Below are 12218 nucleotides of genomic sequence, written 5' to 3'. Positions count from 1 at the left end.
GTCGATGGCAAACCTGGGGATGCTGATGCGGGTGCTGAAGGCTCCACCCGGTGGCCCTTTCTTCATTCCTCCTCAGCGGCCACGGTGACCAACCAACCTGCATCAAACTCCCCGGACCCTGTAGCGTGCCATTTGGCACAGGGCACAATGCAGGGGGATTTAGCAAAGGAGGGCCATGTGATGACCCAAAGATTGATTTAAAGATTGATTTTGATGATCACAAAACCTTGAAGTATAAATACTAATGTTTGTGTTGCAAGGAGAAAGATATTTATTTTGCAAGGAACATAGCAAGTTGGAAGAACACAAGAAGGCCTCCAAAGCTCTCAAGAAAAGTTGGAAGAAAGTTACAAATTATTGGCCCAAGTTTCAAGTTCAAAGGATTCAATTTGGAGGAGCAAATTCAAAGGAAAATTCAAAAGAATAGTCTTCGAGTCGACTCCTGAGGAATTCGAGTCAACTCCGATGCTTGTCGAGTCAGCTCCAGAGTAGAACGAGTCGACTCCAGGGAGTAACAGACAGAAAGACAGAAAAGATATTTTGGACCCTGAGAGGCGAGTCGACTCCTAAAGAACTCGAGTCGACTCCAATAGCTGGCAAGTCAACTCCTAAGGAAAACAAGGCAAAAGTCAGAGAGCGATTTTCGACCCTGAGATTCGAGTCGACTCCTGTGGAATGCGAGTCGACTCCAATGGTTGGCAGGTCGACTCCAAAGAAAGCGAGAGTCGACTCTCAGTGGAACACAAAGAAAAAATCAGAGGACAGTTTTCGGACTCTGAGATTCGAGTCGACTCCCAGACAGCTCGAGTCGACTCCAAGGCAGCGCTACACCAAAATGGCAGAAGGCTGTGTTTCGGAAACTGAGAGCCGAGTCGACTCCGGAACAGTTTGAGTCGACTCCAAGACCAGACAAGCCAAAAATGCAGAGGATCAGTTTTCGGGCTCTGAGAGCCGAGTCGACTCCAAGAGAATCCGAGTCGACTCGAGGAAGAAAATCAGAAAGTATGTCCTCTGAATTCATGGGATGAGCCGACTCCGAAGATGCCAAGTCAGCTCCAGATGTTGGCGAGTCGACTCCAGGTTAAGACGAGTCGACTCCCAGTCGAGGATGCACAATAATTCAAATTTGGAACAGTGGCCGAGTCGTCTTCAGTAAAGCACGAGTCGACTCCTGCAACAGACGAGTCGACTCCTGATCGCGCGAGTCGACTCCGATCCCAACGGTAATATTGTCAGGAAGTGCAGACTATGTCCAACGGCTCTATTTTTGTCTCTAACGGCTATATTCTTGTTTCCACGCCATCTAAAGCTATAAAAACAAGAAGAGAGCTAGGGAAGAACTTATGGAAGTGGGAAAGAACATTTAGAGAAGAGATCTCAAAGAGATTACAAGAGAAATCTCTCATAAGCACAAAAGGGCCATCCAAAGTGAAATAGAGAGAAGAAGAGCATCCAAGCGAATCCCAAAGCTTCCTCTCCATCCGTGTGCTGCCTCGGTGATCCTCTACTTCGTGCCAAATCAGAAGAGGGTCAAGTAAAGAAGAAGCCGAGCTCCTTCATCTTCAAAACTCGTTTGAGGGCTTCTCTTTACTCTATTTGGTTATATTGTTATATTTGCTTGTTTAAGAAGCTTTGATTTGTTTTTAAACCTTTGTTTTAATATCTTGTAACTTGATTCAATCAAGGGATTAAATCAAGGGGTTAAGGTTTGTTGGTGAGCCAAAGGAAAAACCAACGGTAATAGGTTTGTTGGTGAGCCTAGGTTGAAACCAACGGTGTAAGGGTTCGATTGTGATCCCGGAAAAACAATCGGGGTGGTTCTAGTCGGTGAGCCTGGGAAAACCGACCGAGTTCGTTGTGACCTCGTAAAACAACAAGTTGGGTTGTGAGCTTGTAAAACAACCGGCTGTAATCTGTAGGATTATAGTGAAATTCCCAAGAGGTCTTGGGGAGTGGATGTAGGTGCTGGGGTGCACCGAACCACTATATGTTTGTTGTGTTTGTAATGCCTCTTGTCATTGTCTAACTAACGCACTTACTTACTTAGATAAATTGCTTGCTTAACTCTTATCCGCACATCCTTTAGTTGCAAGCATATTCAATCAAGTCACATTCTATACATCAAACTGTTGCTAAGTTTAACTTTCACTGTGCATCTATACAACTTAGCATAATTAATCAAAAACTTTAAGAAGTAGGTTAAAAGATTTAAAAGACCCAATTCACCCCCCCCCCCCCCTCTTGGGTTGTATCTACTGGGCAACACCATGTGTAGAGAGGGGAGCTCGACTGTGGTGGAAGAGGAATGCCTGTTGGAGGGCAACAAGAGGGATCAGAGGGCTGTGGTAAGGGCCCTGTAGACCTGGCGTGCCAATTGGCACAGGTGAACAATGAAGGGAGGCATCTTCAACTATTGCTCCATATGATGGCTTCTGCAAAGGAGGCAAATCACAATGTTGTGGTGAATGAAGGGGAGATGAGCGTGGAGGTATCTTGTGGTAGCAGTTTCGGGGAAGTGGGCCGTGCCGCTTCGTTGAGTGCATCATGAAGTTGCTCATATGAAATTGCCAAAGAGCGGGGAAGCCTTCCTTTGCCCCGGCTTTCTGCAGGTTGGTCCAATAACACAACCAAGACATTTGTGTTTTATTGTAGATTCGGTTATCGGGGAGTAATCTACAGAAGGCAAAGAGGGCGGTGCCGAGGTCGTGGGATTTTTATGCAGTGGAGTCTCAAGGCTTGTCAGAAGGTATTATTGTTACTTGGGCTTAGAGCAAGTATAGAATTGATGTCTTCAATGTTTGTATTCAAGAGATGATTATGGTAATCTCGGAAGGTAGTAGCACTCCATGGGTCCTTGCAACTATGGGTCCTTGCAACTATGTGTGCTAGCACTAATTTTAGGGAGAGGAGGATTTTGTGGGAGGAGGCCTCCCAAATAATCAGTCAGGGTCACCCGATGTTGGTGGCAGGTGACTTCAACTACATTGTCGGTCCTCAGGAGAAGATGGGGGAGGGACCATTCACTTACAAAAAGAAGATTAAGGAGTTTCAGAAATTTATTGACTCAAATGGATTGGTTGATCTGGGCTTCTTGGGCCCGAGGTTCACTTGGTGCAATAATCAGCAGGGACGGGCTCGAGTGTGGGAGAGACTAGACAGAGCTTGTGCTACTGCTGGGTGGGTTCAGTGCTTTTCAGATCATCATGTTAGACACCTACCGAGGATAGCGTCGGACCACTGTCCATTACTAGTGAGTACTAAGGAGCTTATTCCTGTCTGTTTCCCTTTTAGAGTTGAGAAGTTCTGGCTTGGTTATCCGCGATCCTGGAAGATGGTTAGTGAGGCATGGAGGATACCAGTCAAGGGAGATGCTATGTACCGGATATCCCAGAGGCTAGAATTGACGAGGCGGCTGAGAAGATGGAACCGTGAGGAGGTGGGGAATATTTTCAAAAGGATTGAGGACTCAGAGGAGGCCATTACCAGATTACAGTCTTAAGAGGTACAGAGTAGAGGTTTATCGGAGGAGGTGGGGGAGCTCAAATCACACTTGGCACTACATATTTCCTTCTCAGACAGCAGGAGATACTTTGGAGACAGAAGTCAAGAGTACAGTGGATTTTGAAGAGGGATCGGAATACCAGATTCTTCCATCAGGCGACATTGATCAGAAGGCATCAGAACATGATTAGAGTCATCAGAGGTGAGGATGGACAGTTGTCGGAGGATTCAGATATGATTCCGAGGATTTTGGAGATTTTTTTTAGGGCTAGGTGGACTGAGAAGATAGGGAGTGGGAGCCTAGTGGATACCCCGAGGCCTATGATTGGGGCGACGGAGGAGGAGACTGCAGCACTCATCAGACCGGTATCGAAGAGGAAGATTAGGGAGACGGTCTGGTCCCTTGAGGGGGACAAGGTCCCAGGGCCGGACGGCTTTCCTCTGTTGTTCTTTTAGAGGTATTGGACGATTGTGGGACAAGATGTGATGACAGTCATACAACAGTTCTTCAGTACAGTTACACTGTCTACTGACTGGCAGAGGACATTCATCACATTGATACCGAAGCGGTAGGATACTACTGAGCCGGGCTATTTTCACCCGATTAGCCTGTGCATGACCCTGTACAAGGCTACGGCAAAGATACTTGCTGTTAGGTTGAGGGACATTCTTCCGAGGTTGATTAGTCCGGAGCAGAGGGCTTTTGTGGGAGGACGGAGTATCACAGATAATGTGCTTATTGCTCAGGAGTTTATGTTTGACCTTCGCAGGGCCCCGATGAGGAGGAGTTTGATGGGAATCAAGCTTGATATGGAGAGGGCCTACGGCAGGATGAGATGGGATCTTGTGCAGCAGTCTTTGCAGGGATTTGGATGGCGTTCTCGAGAGATGGATCAGCTGGGTCATGGGATGTGTGCGGGGTGCTTCTTTCGCCATTTTGGTGAATGGAACGTCATCCTGTTTCTTTGAGTCTTTTAGAGGGTTGCGCCAAGAATGTCCCCTGTCCCCCCTGCTCTTCATTATCTATGCGGATGCATTCTCGAGAGCTTTTAGCCATGTTGTGTCCATGCATGAGTTAGAGGTTTACAGGTCAATGGAGGGGGTTGCTCCGATTTCTCACTTGTTCTTTGTCGATGATTGTTTATTGCTAGCCCAGTCGTCTCGGCAGGCCATGAAAGTCATTAGCAGAATCCTCCGGGACCATTGTGCAGTGTCGGGTCAGTGTGTCATTTTGTCTAAATCAGCTATATGTTTCAAGCCGAAGACTAGATTGGTAGTGAAGAACTCTATTCTGAAGATTTTGGGGGTGGGTGAGTAGAAGGGCGCATTGATATACCTGGAAATCCCACTCTCAGGTCAGCGGCTGCGTAGTAGGGATTGCTCCTCTCTGGAGTTTAGTATCGGGCATAGACTAGAGGGATGGTGTCACGACCCCCGACCCGTTCCCGGCGGGCCGCCGCGACGGTCCTAGGGTGCGGGTAGGCATAAGGCCACCAGCCACCGCGTAGAATCCTACTACCCATCAATCATCAATAAATTCTGAAAATTTTGGCATGATGCATGCACAAAACGATCACCTTTTCCTATGGTGACCTGTCAGGATTATCTCATTACATACAACAACACTACCTGTCAGAGCAGCAATCACATAATTTGTCACATAATGAACCTGGACAATATATATCAATACATCATCACAGGCATATAACTCATCTGTATAAAAATCTAGTTCCCATTCCATCCATGGTCAAACCCATATCCACAACAAGATTTATGACTGTAACTATATACTATATACAATAGAAGGTTTATAATACACCAAAATGTATAAACCTCTCGCTACATTATACTATACTATGAAGCGGCACAGCTAGCAGGCAACCACTAATCCTGCTCCTCTCTATACAATACCTGCCCTGCAATCAAAAATATCAAACTGAAGAGTGAGTATGTGAATACTCAGTGAGTTGAGTAGAGAGTACTATGCACATGAGACAAGATATAATTATGGCTCGAGGTGAAATCTCAAGAGCATATGAGCAGTTGTCAAGAACAGGATACACATAACTCAATATAAGAAATAAGGAGTAAATCATCACAATCCCAATCAGTTCATCTGGAGCATATATAGAATAATCAAATAAGTATGTATAATAACATGAATATGCACAACAGGTCATAGTACTGAATCATATAAATCAGGTGTCAATAGGCTGAATCATCAACAAGACAGCTATCAGGAGGTGGGTTTTACGCCCCAGGCGAACCAGCAACAACTCCCTACTGTCACATACATATGCAGGATAAGACACCATATCGATAATGTAAATGCTAGACAGCTGTCGGAAGGTGGGTTTTACGCCCCAGGCGAACCAGCAACAACTTCCTACTGTCACATGCATATGCAGGATAAGACACCATACCGATAATATAAATACTAGACAGCTATCGGGAGGTGAGTTTTACGCCCAAGCGAACCAGCAACAACTCCCCACTATCACATGCATATGCAGAATAAGACACCATACTGATAGTATAAATGCTAGACAGCTATCAGAAGGTGGATTTTACGCCCCAGGCGAACCAGCAACAACTTCCTACTGTCATATGCATATGCAGGATAAGACACCACACTGATCATGTAAATGCTGGCCAGTATCCAGAACAGAAATTCATCTTACATCTATATACTAAACGGCACCTCGTGGGAATTCTACATCCGCGGAAAGCCATACTGCACCTTGCGGGGTCTTACTATGCCCGGCGGCAAGCAGAATATAAGTCGTAGGACCGGCCGATCCTACGCCTAGGGCCGTGTCTCCCCTAGGAAGGGACTGGGCACCGCCCATCCAGAAGGCTACTATGTGCACAAAGGCCGATGTTCAACCCTCATTGACTATAGGTGTCCTGCAGATACTGCCAAGCCATGCATAAATGCCATAATGCACCCTCCCAATACTCTACTAAAAAGGAGTATGATCAAGACTACCATTCACTCGACTCCGACCCAATCATAAACTAACATCAGGGTTGGGAGTGAGGGTCAAGGAAGTGCAATACAACTCAATATACCACTAAAAAGGCTCTACAAATCTTTGAAATAGAGGAAATGAAATCAATTTACAAAAGAAATTATTTCACAATTCGGAATCAATTTGATTACTCATCAACCCCTCATAATTCCTCTCAATGTTCTCTCAAATGCATGTACAGAATAATCAAGCATGGAGAATCAAGATTATAGAGGAATCTACTACAACAATTAATCAATAAGCTCAGGTGGAATCAAGTCACACTTGGCAACATTCATGAAAATGAATAAGGAATGTGCTCATGGTGCAAAGTACAAACTCCCACTCACCTGTCAATCTGGCACAGTCCTGATACGCCTCCAAAAATCTACAGTAGGCAGTGAAAAACTTCTTTCTCTTGTTCCCTAGCTTCTTGCCCAACTGTGACATGCATTTACAATACATTTAGTCTTGTATCAAGGGCCATAATCTACGTGCCAATTATAATATAGGGAACTTTAATTGATTCAACTCCCCCGTTCCCTAAATCTTTTCTTTTCTTTCTTCTTTTTCTTTTTAATTAATTAACTCACCATTTATGTGTATTAGGAACTCCCTTGCATGAGTACAAGGTCCCTTTTAGCTTGATCTAGGCTTAATACCCTATTATAGCATGAAATTCCCTATTTTTCCACCCGGATGAACAGTAATCCGAACCGACAGCCGGTTACTTCATCCCGGGTTTGATCCACTTTCTAGACTCCAAATTTGATGAAATTTTTACCTAACATTCTACACTTATAGAAAATTCCAAAAAGATAATATGCATCACCATCGGAGGCCGATTGACCCCCGAAATAATTCGCCGAAGTTGGGACTTCGATAAAATTTTTCCGTAGTGCCGGAAAAATTTGTCGAAATCCGATTCTTCCTCTTTTAACCATCTCTACAACCCTTATCCGACCTCTCTAGACTACATCCACCCTTTGTATAGCCTAATATCATCAAAAGACTAGATAGGGACGGATATTTACCTTTTTCTTTTTGGAAATCGAGGTTCTTGCGTAGAGGGGAAGGAGACCTACGTTTTTTCCTTCAGCTGGAAGTGCAACCGGGATCTCTTTCCTCCTCGAATCCCCTTCCTCTTCTTCTTTCTTCTTCTTCTTCTTCTTCTCTTTTTCTTTCTTTCTTTCTTTCCTCTGTTTCATGCCTGAGACTCCCTTCCTCTCTCTCTCTCTGTTTCATTCCGTCTGAGACCAACTCAAACCCTCCAATTAAATCACATCAAGCACTATTCACCTTTTGTTTAATATTATTAAATTCCTATTTTACCCCTAACACTTCAACATATCTACCATTATGCCATTAATTTTTGATTCCTTCCCATTTTACCCTTACCACTTCAACGCATCTACAACTATGCCATTATCTTTTGATTCCTTCCAATTTTATCCATTATATCAATTTTAAAGGACTATTCTATCCCTTTTTATATAAAAAAAAATTTGGGGTTATTACAGATGGCAGATGCACACATTATCGATGATGGGAAGGATTACCTTAGTTCGATCAGTTCTTACCTCGATCCCTATTTACCTTCTCTCCAACTTCTTCATTCCAGTGGCATTTCTGAGGACTCTTGAGCAGATCTTTAGAAACTTTATCTGGGGGAGGAGTAGTGGCAGGGGCGGTATCCACTTGTTGGCATGAGAGGTAGTGTGTCAGCCGACCAGAATTAGAGGTTTGGGGATGCAGTCATTGGTGGTGAGACTGGAGGTTCTAGCGACACGTCATGTAGCTAGATTTATGCTAGAGCCTGATAGTATGTGGTCCTCGTTGATGAGGGCTAAGTATGATACTTTGTTGCCTAGGACACGGGCTGGCCGTCACCACTCACAAGTTTGGAGAGAGAAATAGGCCAGAGCTATGTTGGTGCTTTCGGAGATCAGATGGGCCATTGAGGATGGGTGATCTATTGATGTTTTGGAAGACAATTGGGTGACTGCAGTCGATCAGTCGTTTGCCGACCATGGTGGATTCGGCGAGGCTGAGTGGATACAGAGTTTGTGACTTGATGGACCCTGCTGGGGTCAGTGGAGGGTTGGACTGATTCGGGAGGTGCTTGGGGAGCAGTTAATAGAGTTGGTTTTGGCTCTACCGGTACCAGCCCGGGAGGAGTCAGACAGGTTAGTATGGATGCCATCAGGCCGGACACGGGTACGGGCTAGGGATCTTCATGCTCTGTTCAGTAGGAAGTCAGCTCGGTAGATTAAGGAAGAATGGATTTAGAGGATATGGGTTCACCCGCATGTAGCGCTCTTTATTTGGAAGGTGGCATGGGGGTGTCTACCGACCAGAAGTCTGCTAGTACGGTGATGAGTGTGGGTCACCCAGTTCTGTGAGGTGTGTACGGAGATTGAGAAGACTGTTGATCATGCTCTTCTGCAGTGCCCCAAGGCGAGAGAGATATGGAATAGATCACCTGTACCGTTACCCTGATTGGTGGAGATGGCACAGGATCTGATCCATGTGCTGAGAGTTTCTATGCAGAGCCCCAGACTCTGAGAGGGAGGATTTTCAGAGCATATTTGGCTTATCATATTTAGCTGGATAGGAATGCAGGCATATTTGAGGATAGGAGGTCGCTTCCGAGGCTAGTGGTGGATAGAGCTATACTGTACGCGAGGGAGGTTACCGCAGCTGCTGTATTGTTTACTACTGAGATGACCAGGGACATCTGGGGCACTCTTTCTGCTGTTGCAGCGCCCAGATTCGCCCTTGTTTCTTGGGTGCCCCTACCCCTTAGTCATCTCAAAGTGAACTTCGATGGTAGTATGTCGGTGGATGGTGTATCTGGAGGCGTCGGATTTGTGATCAGAGACTCCTTTGGTAGGCTGGTAGCAGCTGGGGGTCGGCGCACCCGTAGGCTGGCTCAGGAGATGGGTGGCTTGCAGGCCGCACATGTGTTTCGGAAAACGAACAGGGCAGCAGACTAGGTCGCTTTCTTCGTTGTCCGATATTTCGGAGATTTTTTTTGGACTTCTATAGGAGATTCCCTTTCCTTTATACTCTTTATATTTTCGTAACTTAGCAGGATGCACTTACGTTAGAGCTACATATTGTCACTTTTACCGAAGAAGAAGAAGAAGAAGAAGAAGAAGACACATCTTAGGAGGTCCCTTATTGACTGCAGATGAATTGATATTTGTTATCCTGGGCCAATGCCATCTCTGTTTGCAAGGCTATTCTGGGTATCAACTTCTTCATCTCATGACAACTTCCGAGGCACTCTCCACCATCACATCAATCCACAAGCAATAGTAGATTATAATACACAAAAAACAAGTGAATCCCGATACTAAACTGTTAATTAATAGAGACAATGGAAAGGGAAGTGAAAACTTAAAAATAGATGATGTTTTCTTTTGTCATTTTGATTTCTGACTCAACGAAGATATCTCTCACTGCAGAAATGCTTACTTTAATTGATTAGTATATATTAAAATAGCAACAAATTAATGGATTGGCACATGCCCGTCAAAAAAAAAAAAAAAAGACGGGAGTTTATTTTATCAGCCTCATCCATCATGATCACATGGGAGGAAGATTTTTCGTTCTCCAATTCCATCTTCATCTTCTACCATGCTAACAACGTATTTTTGCATCAATTGGTACAATTTTTTTCATATATCCTGGAGCCACTAGTGATGGTCATTTCTTAGTTTTGAGTTAGCATTTCAAACAATTTGAGATGTCATTTAAGAATAGCTTTAGGAGCTGCGATTGAGATAGGCAGATCCAAAAGGAGCCAAGGCCCATGGATTTGGATTCGAGTAGGGCGCGGCAAGGAACAAGCGGTGGTGCTGGCGGTTTGCCGGTGGAGACGAAGAGGTGGCGGTGGCGGTGGTGGAGGAGGAGTTGGATGACTTTGAGGGGGAGATCACTCGCTGGCAAGAAGGACAGATGGTGAGGGTGGTGGGAGGCATCATGTTCACCGGCAGCTGCATCGGTGACAGCAGCTTCAGCGCCCTCAGCTCGGCAGCTTCCTTCTGTAACCTTCTGTTTTCTTGTGTCAGCCTCTCACACCACCTCTTCAAGTACTCACAATCCACCTCATTCTGCTTCAGCTTGGTCCTATAACAATTTCACAAACCGTTGTCATATCTATTTCCATGTTTCTTCTATAATATGCTTCTATCAATATTATGCTTGGAGGTTTTTAGATCAAAATCATGATTTTATCATCTTCTTTGCTTATAAAAATATTCACAACTAAAAACAAATGAACAGTAGAAATTTTTCTTCTTTTTTCTTTTTTTGCTCTAGAAATTTTTTAAATTTTTTATTTCACAAGTAAAGACTTGAAGCTGTAAAAAGGTCAGAATTTATCGGATCTAGTAATATCATGATTTTATGGTAAATAGTTTACTTTAAGGTATTTACCTTGCTCTTCTGTTCTGGAACCACACTTCCACCTGCCTTGGCCTAAGGTTGAGCTGTTTTGCCAACGCAATCTTCTGCTTCTGCTCATTCATCACCAGCATAACATCAGCAAACTTACAAACTTCCATTGAAACCAAATAGAATGAGAAGTAGAATGAGATAGAAAAAGGAGCTTACTGGACTAAGGGTATTGTGCTCCTTGAAGCACTCCTCAAGAACAGCAGACTGCTCCTTGGAGAGCCGGAGCTTCTTCCGTGAGCCCTCTCCATCCTCCTCATCACTGACCCCTCTCGAGCTCGTCCTCTCAAGCCCATGAACCACGACGCCACTGGAAAATGGATCTCTCTCACTCCTCTTTCCACTCACACTCGAAAGCGTGCTACCGGGTGACGACGCCTCCTCCCCCTCCTCCTCCTCGAGAACACTCTCTGCCCCCGGCTTCCGGTTCACATCGATCCCCTTCAGCATCGGCTGCGCCTCCTCTACTGCATTGCATGAAATCCACGTTCAGACTTTGGACTCTTCTTTTCAGAACTTTTTTAAGATAACAATAAGCATTATATATGGATACTCATTTACCAAGAATCCCTATTTAGAACTATCTTTGCCAAATCTTGTAACAAAATATGCGAGATATGTGTAGATTTTACATTACAAAGTACCTGAAGAATGAAGAAGATTATTGATCCATTGTGGCTTTTGGCAGAGGGGGAATGGGGAATGAGAGTAGGTGGAAGAAGGCAGGGGGAAGGGGTTTTGAGAAGGGTGGAGGCTCAAGCTAAGGCGTAGATCAACCTTTTCTTGCATCATCTTAATTTGGTCTCAAATTTTTTGCGGCCTTCTCCTTTCACTCTTCAGAACGAAGGGAAAGTGAGAATGGGTTCAGCTTTGAGAGGATGGGTTGGGTGTGTTGGGGTTTAAGAAGAAGAGAGAGAGAGAGAGAGAGAGAGAGAGAGAGAGAAGGTGTTGTGGCCACTCTCCTTCCATAATGGCTTAGTTGACAGAGGTTTCACCAATAATGGCCATCATGATTCATGGTTTTTTTTAAAGGTGATATCGGAGGTTGAGTTGGCCATGGGGTGAGAGAGGAGTCGTCAACCGAGCCCTGAAAACCCGGCGGCTTCGCAGTTTGAGAGATTGACTCCTCTGGGTCCTAGGCTCCAAGTAACTTGTCGTATTCTAATAACATTTGGTTATACCAACGAACAGTCAAACAAAAATAAACTGAGGTGTAACTTGGAAATGACAAATAGATAATGTATA

General features: G+C 44.7%; 2 protein-coding genes across 2 annotated transcripts; one reads left to right on the top strand and one right to left on the bottom strand.

Moving 5' to 3' along the window:
- The first annotated feature begins 4116 nt into the window (after positions 1 to 4116).
- On the top strand, positions 4117 to 4470 carry LOC120104476. Its single transcript, XM_039115674.1, has one exon. The coding sequence runs from the start codon at positions 4117 to 4119 to the stop codon at positions 4468 to 4470; it is 354 nt and encodes a 117-aa protein (XP_038971602.1).
- A 5503-nt stretch (positions 4471 to 9973) lies between these two features.
- LOC103715826 (homeobox-leucine zipper protein HAT4-like) lies at positions 9974 to 11830 on the bottom strand. The gene is made up of 4 exons (XM_017844873.2): positions 11618 to 11830; positions 11133 to 11440; positions 10956 to 11035; positions 9974 to 10646 (listed from the first exon to the last, which is right to left on the bottom strand). The coding sequence occupies exons 1-4, from the start codon at positions 11763 to 11765 to the stop codon at positions 10283 to 10285; spliced, it is 900 nt and encodes a 299-aa protein (XP_017700362.2). The 5' UTR covers positions 11766 to 11830; the 3' UTR covers positions 9974 to 10282.
- Between the last annotated feature and the right edge of the window lie 388 nt (positions 11831 to 12218).

Source organism: Phoenix dactylifera, chromosome 18, assembly GCF_009389715.1.
Source record: "Phoenix dactylifera cultivar Barhee BC4 chromosome 18, palm_55x_up_171113_PBpolish2nd_filt_p, whole genome shotgun sequence".
Taxonomy (NCBI): Eukaryota; Viridiplantae; Streptophyta; class Magnoliopsida; order Arecales; family Arecaceae; genus Phoenix; species Phoenix dactylifera.
This window is presented reverse-complemented; position numbering and strand designations above follow the sequence as displayed.